The sequence below is a fragment of the Hibiscus syriacus genome, unplaced genomic scaffold (genome assembly GCF_006381635.1).
Source record: "Hibiscus syriacus cultivar Baekdansim isolate YM2019G1 unplaced genomic scaffold, ASM638163v2 tig00111105_pilon, whole genome shotgun sequence".
In the NCBI taxonomy this organism is placed as follows: domain Eukaryota; kingdom Viridiplantae; phylum Streptophyta; class Magnoliopsida; order Malvales; family Malvaceae; genus Hibiscus; species Hibiscus syriacus.
Window position 1 is genome coordinate 4,475,007 of NW_024062987.1, and position 12,106 is coordinate 4,487,112.

Sequence of the window (12,106 nt, forward strand, 5' to 3'; positions counted from 1 at the left end):
AAGCTCCCAAACACTCTTCCTTGCCATCTCATCTTCTTCTTCCTTCTAGTGAAGCAAAGATTAAGTCTTCAAGAGATTAAAGCTTAGTTGAGTTAAGTGAAGGTAAGAAATAAATTCTCTATTTCTAGAGCTTCATTTCAAGCCCCATATGTCAAGTTTTAAGCTTTAAACTAAAAAATGGGTTTTAGTGGGGGCTTATGAAATAGAGGATTCTAGCTTGTGTTTGGGAAAGGATGAAGTTTAAGAAATGTTTTTAAACCCTTAGTAGTCTCCTAAATAAGCTAGTAACATATTTCATTATGCATTAGTGAAAGAAGTTGGAGAAGGGTCCAAAGCAAGGAGAAAGAGAAGTTAACTTTAGGGTGATTTGGGATTCTTTCCAGCTATCAAGACCTTAAGGTAACACCCTTATAACCTTCTTATGTCAATTGTAAGCATTACCATGCATTTATGTAGCTTGCATTAGCTTTGAAGGGTCCAAAACATTATCATGATAGCTTTTGAAATTATGTGTTTTAAGCTATATGATGCCTCTTTATGACCCTATACTTAAATAAGATGCTAATAATGGTTGTAGACCTCTTTAGGGCCTTTAGGGTGTTTCAGAAGGGATGAAAATGCTCAAACAGGGCATTTTCTGGTGTCAGTACCAATATTGTATGGGTCTGTAACACCCCAAATTCAGGGCTACCAGTTTCGAGTTTACTCGAGAGATAAGTGAACCTTAAGAAGTTTTTAAATTAAGTTGTTGGGCTTAATTTGGTTTGTTTGAGCCCAATTTATCATAAAAAGGGGTTTTTAATTAGTAGTCGATATGAGATAGACCAAAGGGGAAATTAAATCATAAATAGAAATATGAGATATTTTTTAGGGTCTTTTTATGTTTCAGCCATGGGTTTCCCCTTCTCATTCTTATTTATTCCTCTTTGTTTTTTATTCAAAGACCAAGATTCAAGGTTAAGTTCTTCACCCATTTTATACTTTATTTTCTTTCTAAATTCCTCTAGAAGCATTGTTTTATTAAATTAAAGTCTTGAGTTCTTTCTAGCTAAAAGAAAGGTGTGGGTTTCATCCAAATCATCAAGAAATGTAATGTGTCTAAGCAAGGAGGTTTATTTCGGGTTTCAAAAATCAAGGTAGTGTACTTCTAATCCTTTGGAGTATTTAGTTTTCATAGATTTCAAGTATTTGTAAAGATTTGGTAATTTAAGCATTTTAAGTTCTATCTTTGATTTCTCAAGCAAATCATGTTTTAGGTGTTAATAACACGTTTTTATGATACCTTAGGACCCTAAACAATTTACTAGAACTTCAGAATAAGTTTAGAAACTAAACCAAGTCATTTAGGATTGTTTTGGGTGAATTTTTTAGCCTAAAATATCAGTTTCAGGGTTCGAGTATCGATACTGGGATGAACAATATCGATACTAGATGAATTGGGGCAAAAATTAGGGATTTTAAGTAAGAATATCGATACTGCAAATGGGAGTATAGATACTGCCCTTACAGTATCGATACTCAGGGTGACAGTATCGATATTGTTCTTGTAGTACCGATACTTGTATCAATACCCGTATCAATACTGCTAGAGTATCCATACTGCTTAGTAGAGTATCAATACTCCTTAAAACTAAAAGATTCAAAACATCGTTCGTTGCATCCGAATATCTATAGATTGTAATAAAATTTACAAATAACCTTAGGGAGGGGTCCTAAATTATGAAATGACCCAAATGCCCCCTAGGTGGCATAAATTATCAAAATACCCTTTGTTGGAAGTTTACTGCCATACATTGAGGGTCTTGACTCTTGGCTTTTTGAAGGGACACTGGATGACCCTTTTGAGGAGGTAACTTTGATTCAAGCTGAATTTTATTCTAAAGACTGAAACAATATCTTCAATTTTATCTCTGAGAAATTTCATATTCACAGAAAGGAAGAGTACCAACATTTACTATCTTTTTCAAAATTCTCTTGATGCATTGATGAAGGCCATCGTTTGGAACATGAACGCATTCTTTATTTGTGAATGATTATGTTAGTTTCCAATTTGTATTCCATCCTGCCTTATATGTTAGTTGCGTTTTAGTATGCTTCAGGTCTCTGATATATGTACTGTTTGACAATAATTCAAAGTTGCAATATCTTTACACAGTAGAGATCAGGTGGTTTTATATAATGTGTTTGTATTTCCAAATTCAAATGCATTGTTGTAAGTTCATCAGTAAGTCTACAATTATTGTCTTTGGTCTTTTGTGGCAGATGTTCTTGTATGCTAGTAAAGAAATCTCAGTTGACGAGCCCGAGTTCTGGGAAAAGAGTTATTTACTAAGGATTATGCAAAATTGCAATTTAAAGGTTGACTCATATGCCCCAAATTATACCCATGATTATGCACCTGGGATGAGTAACAGAAGGGAAACTGCTGAAAAGGAGTTTGTTTCTACACCTGGTTCTGTGAAAGGAAAAGAACAAAACAATAGAGATCTTGTAGTATGTCCTTTATTTATTAAAGACATAGCAAAGTCAATTGTTTCTGCTGGGAAATCATTGCAGCTGATCCGCCACGTTCCTATGACATGAACAATGTCTTCTTGCAAAAATAATGATAAAGGCGATGATGATTTTGGGAATTATAATGATTGTGATATAAATATGATAAACCATTGGCAGGGCAGGGGTAACTTTAGCTGAAATCTTTTGTGTCATTAGCTGGCCTTTTAGGCCATGGTGATCATATCTCTCGATATTTCTGTGAAGGTGACCATCGCAGAGCAGAGATTATTTCTTCCTTATCTGCGTATATGAAAGAACAGAACATAGAATCTGATACTGCTGGACCCTTGCCAACTCGGACAAAATATGGTATAAGTTCTTAGTCAACTCATTGTTAAAGAAAGATGCTATAGATACAGAACCTGCAGATAAGGATTCTTGTTTTTTACCTGATATAAAAGCAGAAAATCAATATTTGTTCCATAGATCTTTTTGTCCAGAAAATCCTGTCATTACTGTGTGTCGAATGTTCCTTGACAAGAACAGAAATTCATGGAAACCACTGAACTTATCACAAAAGTTTTGCTTACCTCCTTTAAATGATGAATGCTTAAGAAAAGCAGTTTTTGGAGAGAAAAGTGAGGTTTTTTCTGGACCTCATGGAACAAACTATAAGTCTGGTTTCCAGTTTGGTGAATCGGAACATCTTCATGCCCAACATGACACTGAGTTACTGGAAGTTTTGTTACCCTTTCCTACTCTTCTTCCTTCTATAAAGGTAGTACTAGACAAATGTTTTTTAAACTCAATATGTACCGCAAACCCCATGCAAACATTTTTCAAATGTAACCGAATCTGGAAACAGGATGATATCAGCATGTCCAAGCTATTGCCTTTCCAGAAGAATAGCACCCTTTCATCAAGATTACTTAGCTGGATTCAAACTGTTCAACCAAGAACTACCCCACTTCCTATGGTTATTATGCAGGAATGTCTCACTGTGTACATCAAGAAGCAGGTAAATTGCTGAAATATGCTTTTGTTGTTCTCTTATTTCTTTAATGTGAAAGTTTTCATAATTTTAATATGTTTAGATTTGATGTCATAGGTTGATTATATTGGCATCCTTATTCTGTGGAAGTTAATGAATGGCTGGAGATTAATGGATGAGCTTGCAGTGCTGCGTGCCATATACTTATTAGGTTCAGGTATTTATATGGTTTGTTGACTTCTATTGCAAATTGGTCGCCATATACTTGTTAGTTCTGTGTACCATATTCTATTTCTCTGACATTTCCCTCACACCTTACTATCTTCAGGTGATTTGCTGCAACACTTTTTAACGTTGACATTTAATAAGCTAGATAGAGGAGAAACCTGGGATGATGATTTCTAGTTGAACACAATATTTCAGGTAACTTTTTTAATGATTTAGTTTTTCACCATCCTTCAATGCTTTGGGATGCTTAATTCGTTGCGTTTTCACACATTGAAAGTTGCAATTGCTGATCTCAGTCATGCTATGTACAATTGTCTGCTTTTCACTTGCTTATTTCTTTATTACTTCCACTGGGATGGTGTTATATAACCTTATAAGCTACAGGAATCTATTAGAAACTCAGCTGATGGCACGTTATTGAGTGCACCAGAGTCTTTGGTGGTGTCCATTTCCAAGACTCATGGTTTTGATGGTGATGAGCCAACAAATAATGTTACTGTTGCTTCAACTCCTCGTAAAAGTTGTACAGAAAGCTATGGAATTGATAGCCTCGATTCTCTGAAATTCACCTACAAGGTCAGCTCTTGAGACCATAGTCCCCCCTCCCCCCGACACAAAAAAAAAAAAAACTTCAATGCTTAACAAGTGAATCATGTCCTTTATATACATGTACTGGACGTGGCAAGTCTCTTGGCCTCTTGAACTGATAGCTAATTCAGAGGCAAGAAGTATAATCAGGTACTATTCTCATGTTGGTTGTGAGGTGGTGTTATCTGGAAATATGCATGTTCTCAAATATTTTTTTGCAATGTAGGTCATGGCATTCTTGCTGAAGGTCAAGCGGGCGAAGTTTGCACTTGATAAAGCTCGGAGAAGGATGTGGAAGGTTTGTTTAATTTTTTTTTTTACAGTGCTCGTCTATCAGATAATCATTGTTTTCTCCATTGTAGTGCACATTCAAAAAGAAACCGTAAACTTGTGGTTGTGAGAACCAATCTTGCTGTTGTCACTATTTATGTGATGCCTTTCCAGGATAAAGGCACTGTAAGAAACAACCACAAGCGTCATTGGTTAGTGGAGCAAAAACTTCTCCATTTTGTTGATGCCTTTCATCAGTATGTGATGGACAGAGTAAGTTCTTTTTTTGAAAATTGGATTGAGATTTTGTTTATTTTATGATTTTATCAACGTTTCCTTTTTTATTTCAATATCAATGTCCTTATAATAAATTCCCCCCCCCCTCTTTCTGGTTCTATGTAATTTTTTGGGCTGATTGATTGTCCAATAAACATTCGGGAAGATTTCCTGTTATTACACAAACGAAAAATGGAAAGAAAGGACAAGTAGCAACCATCTTATCTGAATATAAAAAGGAATATGCAGTTAAATTGCGCTGTACACAAATGGCTCAGGGCATAGCTTCTGAAGGATTGATGTATTAACAATTTAGGTAAAGTAGAAATTTAGAAACAAGCAGTGACCTGGAAATGGTAGATAATTTCACTTTAAAGGTGTGGAGTTGTTAGCTTTAACTTTCGTTATTGTAGAATCACTAGGCCACATGTATCATGCTTTCATCACTCTTTAGATATAATTATACCGTCTCTTCAGAAAATTTCCTCAAATGAAATACTAAAATCCTTCTTGGTTGGAGTTTCAAATTAAGCATATCTTAATAAAATTTTGAACTTCCGACTTGATAACTAATCGAATGCTTTTGGACCATCTAAATTGAATGCCTCTATGTACCTTTAATGCATTTAAGTGGTATGATACTTTGGTGGCTTTTCAGATCTCTGACTACCTTTTGGAAACCAGGTGCATAACAGTGCATGGCCTGAACTCTGTGAGGGAATGGCAGCAGCTGGGTCCCTAGATGAGGTTATAGAGGTACATGAGACCTACTTATTAACAATTCATCGGCAATGCTTTGTGGCTCCAGATAAGCTGGTAAGATTTTCATACATTTTTATGTTTGTGATCTAAAAAATTGTGTGCACTGTGTAGGTTAAAAAGTTTTGAGGAATGAAGTTTGATTATTGCTTGATTGTCTCTTTGATTTTCAGTGGGCTATGATGGCAAGCCGAATTAACAGCATTCTTTCACTAGCTCTGGACTTCTACTCCCTACGGCAGACTTTAAGCAGCGGTGGAGCGGTTTCTGCAATTAAGGCCAGATGTCAAATGGAAGTAGATCGGGTTGAGAAGCAGTTTGACGATTGCATTGCTTTCCTCCTTAGAGTAATTTCCAGTCCTTCTCGGTTGTGTCAGCCTTTTTTTTTAATTCAGGGTTTTTATAGTTTAAATCTCATTCATGTTTGCTGAGGATGCTAAATATGCGTTCGTAGAGATAATATCCTCAATTGGATTCCCTAATTCAAAGGCTTGTTTTCAAAATGCAGGTTGTCTTTTAAGCTCAATGTGGGGCACTTGTATGGTTGTAAATGAGACGAGACAGATTACGAGTTATTCGAGATCGACTCGATCAAGGCTCGATAAATACTCGGATCGAATGGACTCGACTAGAGCTTGAGCTCAACTCGAGTTCTTAACAAGCTGAAACGAGCTACTCGATATTCGACTCGAAAAACTCGTGAGCAGCTCGAAAATATAATATATTAAGATTTTATTTAAAAAAAATAAATTAATAATAATATTAATATTTATGTATTGATTTTTTTAAAAAAAAATACAGTAAGATTTCATGTATTTAAGGTTTATGTTCGAGTTCGAGTTTGAGGCTTTAATCGAGTTAAGTTTAAGAATTTTTTTTTTTCATTTCGAGCCTTTTCGAGCTGCTCACGAGCTTCAGTTCAGGATTTCGAATTCGAGTCGAGCTTGAAAATTTTAAGCTCGCGAGTTTTCGAGTCGAGTCGAGCTCCATTTCAGAGTTTTCGAGTCGAGTCGAGCTCAGCAATACTCGAGCTCGACTCGGCTATTTTACACCCCCAGGCACTTGCCTCATTTGGCTGATCTGGTTACTAGAATTAATTACAACAATTTCTACATGTCTGATGGTGGAAATTTGATGATTGCCCCTAGCTCTGAAAGTGCCGCTGCAAGACTTGGGAGGACCTTTTCAAGTTGAACGCCAATACAGTTCTTTTTTGTTACTTATGGTGCTCCATCTCGGAACCAGGTACAATCAAGGAAATTTGAACTATAGTCTCTAAAGCTGATCATACATATGATCTTTGAGTTTGTGATAGACAAGGTTAGTGGAGAAATCAATTAGTTCGGCGGTGGGGTATAATCTTTGCAGGTAGATTTTGGAGTTGATCAACTGTCAGATTTTGGAAACCGATTACTTGACTGATAATTTGAATCCTGGTATGGAACATACCATCTTCTCATTAGATTTAGGTTATTTGTGGTGTTTTGTTGATTTAGGCAGTTGGCAACATGTTGATATAAGCTCCTAATTTTACTTATACATATTCATGACAATCAACGCTTACACAATTATTCATGTCACAATTCTTCGGACCTTGTTTTGCTGCTTTCGAATTGCCATATATCATTTGATTACCAGAATACTGCTTAATCACTGTTGCATTATGTTGAATAATCCAAGTGTTAAACCCGATTGGTTAATAACGAAAATGACCTAAAATTAGTAAGGCAAGAATCCAAAAATTTAAGAAGACATCAATCTGACCGGTCTAGTTTGCAATTGTAGCATTGGGAACAAGGTTGAGGCACATTAGTGATATTTATTAACCTTAGGGGGTGTTTGGTTTAGGTAATATGAGATTATCGGGAGATTGAAATCTCATTCTTCCGTTTGGTTGGCCAACATTCCCAGCCCCGATAATCTTTTATTCCCAACAATGATATTTTGGGGATATATTACCGGAAATGTAAATATCTCTATTCTCTTAGGTATTGTTGGATTATCGGCGTTTTAGACTAAAATGCCCTTAAATTTTTTTCAAAAATATCCTTATACTGTCTTTGAATAAAAAGAATTCTACGAAAGTTAAATTATAAATTTATCTTTAAACTATTTTAGGTTTAAAAAAAAATCTATAATTAGAATTTTATATGAAGTTCAGAGGTTAAAATAAAATTTTATCCTTTCATCAAACCAATTTATCTTTTCAATTTTGTAAAAAATTATATAAATTTGATAAATTTAAATTTTTTAAAGAAAATATACAAATTAATTATAGTAATATTATAGTAGAATTCAACTTGTTAAAAAACAAATATATAATAATAACAATTTGGTAAAATATACATTCCAATAATCTTTTATTCCTTTAATCAAACCCGGTAATCTTACATTTTTGCTAAACGAACCAAACACAAAATACAATATTCTCAGTAATTTTATTCCCGCCGATAATTCTATTACCACTGGTAATCTTACATTCCATGAACCAAACGAACCCTTATAATGATCTGGAAAAAGCAATTAACATACAATTAACCAAAAAAAAGGAAGAAGTGAACTTATCTCCTGTATGGCTTGAAATGATAATCTTGAAACTCGGAACCAAAGGTTATTGATTCTTCGTCAAATTTCTTATTTAACCGTCTCCAAGTCCTCAACATATTAGACTGTATTAAACCCTCTGTTTTTAAAATTGGATCGGATAGTCCGGTTCAACCGAAAATTATTGTTTAGTTCGGTTTAATCTAAACCGATTGAATCGCTATTAGTGAACCGACCAAAACCGCTAAACCCGTTCGAACCGAACAGGCTGAAAATCGAAAAAAAATCAGGATTTTTGTTTTTTGTTTTTTTAAAAAAATTAAACCAAACAACGTCGTTTGTTAAACGAGCCAAGTCGAACTCGAGTATTGCTGAGCTCGACTCGAACTTGAAAACTTTAAAAGTAAGCTCAACTCAAACTCACAAGCTAAAAATTATCAAGTTCAACTCAAACTCGAAATATAATATTGAAACTTGAAATCAAAAAGGTTTGAACTCAAAAAAAAATTAGAAGCTCGATTGAAGCCTAAAATTCGAGTTTGATTGAAATGAAAGAATAGTTCATTCAATGCTCACCAAAAGGTTCCATGATTTTGAATGTCAAATTACCTCTATTATTAATAGAAGTTAATTGTGATGCGCTTCTATGTTTCTTAGCAATGTGAGATTGTTTTGTTCTCATATTTTTACTCTTTAGACTTTTGGGATGATCTTCTATGTTTCTTAGCCATGTGTGAATGTTTTTAAAAAAAAAATTAAACCAAACAATATTATTTTGTTATGATTTTTTAACCCCAAATTTATTTTTTAATTATAGTTATATAAAATTATATTTATTATTTAATATATTTTACCTTAAATATTATGTTGTAGTTAATTTAAATCATTTTGTTTCACTTGATTTTATGGTTTTTAACTTATATATGTTATGACTTGCTTTGAATATGACTTGTGATATAAAAAAATATTTTTTATTAAATATTTTTGGTATTTTTATTTAATTTTTTAAATAATTATGACGTCGTCCGGTTCTTTTAACCGGTCGGACCGATTCGACTGATTAAACCAGTGAACTGATAGCATAACCGGTTCGCTAACCGTTCCGATTTTGAAAACCATGATTAAACCCTTGTACAATGTCTCATATGTTACTTTTTGAGGAAGTAAACCCTTCTCTATCATTTCCACGAAAAGTTGGCATGCATCTCTCCATTTTTGCTTCTCGCATAACCCGTTGATCAACAATGCATAAGAATCTAAATCAGGCCCTGGTGTAATTCCTTTAAGATCCTCCCACATTTCACTAACGATTTCCATTCAATCCAACTTCATGAACATCCCAAGTAAGATGTTATATGTATGCAAACTCAACTCGCATAATTTGTCTTCCTTCACCTTCCTATACAATTTCAAAGCACCGTTGACATCCTTCCTGCCTCTATACTCCTTAAAGAAACAATTATAAGTTGCAGCCGAAGGACTAACCCCATTACTCACCATCTCACCGAGCAACTTCTCCGCCTCCTCGAGCCTCCCACACGAGCAAAGGTATTTGATAACTGAAGTATAAGTAGCCACACTTGGGAAAATACCTTTCTCCTTCATGTACTTCAATTTATCAAACGTTAACTCGGGCTTATGTGCTCTGCTGTATACATGTAATACGATCGAAAAGCTTGTCACGTCAGGCTCAATCCCTCTTCGGCGCATTTCATCGAACATTTTCTCTGCATTCCGAATTGTCCTATCAAACCTCTCGTCAGGGTGCAAACTGGCTCTCCTACAAATCCCGTTTAACATTACGTTGTAAGTGACGACATTGGGTTCCATTCCTCTTTCCATCATCTCTTCCAAGAACCTCTCCGCCTTATCGATTCTGCCAATCTTGCACCACCTGCTTATCAAGATAGTATACATTTTAGAATCAACACGAAACCCTGATTTCCTTTCGTTGAAAATCTCAACAGCCACCTTCACGTAGCCGTATTTACAGAGCGTATCGAGAAGGAAACAGAAGCAAAACGAATCGTTTTGACTGTGATTGTATCTGTCAGTGTCGATTCCAGCAGTAACAAAACACCTCATATCATCGTAAGCGCGAATGGCTTGACGGGTGAAGCCAGCGGCGATCAAGCGACGGATTAGAATCGTGAAAGTGGAGGAATCGGGGGAAATGTCGGATTGGTCCATCTCGAGGACGAGCTGCCAAACGACGTCGAACTGACGGACTTTCCCGAGGATGTCGATGATGAGGTTGTAGGAGCTGGTGGAGAGGAGGGGAGAGGGGGAAGGAGGGAGGGATTTGGAAAAGAGGAAAAATGAGAGGGCAATTTTGGAAGAGTGTTGGAGGCGGAGGAGGGTCTGGTGGAGAAGGAAGGGAGAGAGGGAGACGCCGTGGATTTGGAGGGAAGATTCCATGAAATGGAAAGGGTTGTGGTGGGTGAGGAGGATTTGAGAAAGGGTGTCGGCTTCATTTGAAGGCTCCAGTTTGGGAAGGTTGAGGGAAGGAGATGAAAGGAAACAGTGGGAAAATGAAGGCAGCAAACGATGAGAAATGAAGGTGGTGAGAGTGTTTGGAGGTAATCTCAACGCCATTTTCCAACCCAACATCATCGCTGGTTTTTTTATGTTTGTTTTGTAACCGTAGGACGGAGCGAAAACGCGACTCATGCGTACATCGATTTCAAGCAGTGGCATCTAGTTTAACCTAATGTTATGGAAAAAATTAATTCACCAAATAAAACACTCCTAAGATTAATTGCTTAAATAAGGTGAAATTCACAGTGTTGACCGTAGGTCGTCATGTCTTCCCGGCAAGCTACAAGAGATTGCATGTGCCATGCACGTCCCAACACGCTGGGCATCTGAGGCCATCCGACCGAGGCCATCCGAGAGCATCCGAGAGCATCCGAGGCCATCCGAGAGCATCCGAGGCCATCCGACCGAGGCCATCCGAACGAGCTATGCGAGGGCAACCGAGCGAGCTATGCGAGGGAATCCGAGCGAGGGTAGGTCGCCCGGAGGGCATGGCGACCTATGTGTTGGGACGTGCATGTGCCATGCAACACGTTCATTCTCTCTGTTTGAGTAAAGGTAGGTCGCCCGGAGTGCATGGCGGCGACCTACAAGGTCGCCCGGAGTGCATGGCAACCTACGACCAACACTGTGGATTTCACCCTATTTGAGCAATTAATCTTAGGAGTGCATTAACTCGTAAATTAATTTATTTTAGAACATTATCTCGAAAGTTTTGCCAGTTTAACTCGTTAATTTTTATTTTTTTGGTTACAGATAAAAGAATGTTAGTTTTGATTTTGAAATTGGGTAAGCCCACCAGTGTTGGTCACTAATCTTTTGATTTTGTCACTATTTAATTATTTAAATATTATTTTTTGAATAAATATTATCAATCGAATCATGGATACTAATATTTAACGAAAAAATGGATTTGACGGTTATAATTTTATATTTAATTCTCATTTTGAATTCCAAATATGTAAATATTAAATTAAAATTTGCTGTAAATAGTGTGATTCATATCGAGGATTGGGGTTGAGGAAGTAAAATTATTCTTAGAAAGATGAGAAGGGACAAAGTTATCGGTTTAGATCAAATTTCAATCACTGTGTGGTTGATCCTAGGAAAAGAGGGAGTTAAGTGATTGACCAACATCTTTAATATTATTTTAGAGACTACCAAGATGCCAGAGGAGTGGAGAGAGTCTACGGTGATAGCAATCTATAAGAATAAAGGAGATCCCCAACGTTGTGGTAACTACAGAGGTATTAAACTACTCAGTCATACCATGAAGCTATGGGAAAGTGTGATAGAGGTTAGGTTGAGACATGTTACTAGGATTTCGGAAAACCAATTTGGCTTTATGCCATATAGATCTACTACGGAGGCGATTCATCTACTTCGACGGCTTATGGAGAAATATAGGGAAAAAAATAA

The 12,106-nt window shown here is 36.2% G+C and overlaps 1 protein-coding gene and 1 pseudogene across 1 annotated transcript; one reads left to right on the forward strand and one right to left on the reverse strand.

The window, feature by feature from the left end:
* The first annotated feature begins 1,762 nt into the window (after nucleotides 1-1,762).
* On the forward strand, nucleotides 1,763-6,054 carry LOC120153745 (annotated as a pseudogene).
* Nucleotides 6,055-8,121: 2,067 nt separating this feature from the next.
* Nucleotides 8,122-10,758, reverse strand: LOC120153830 (pentatricopeptide repeat-containing protein At2g13420, mitochondrial-like). Its single transcript, XM_039165700.1, is given in 2 exon segments — nucleotides 8,122-8,288; nucleotides 9,280-10,758. Coding segments are annotated over 2 exon segments (1,587 nt in total). The 5' UTR covers nucleotides 10,748-10,758; the 3' UTR covers nucleotides 8,122-8,169.
* Nucleotides 10,759-12,106: the final 1,348 nt, after the last annotated feature.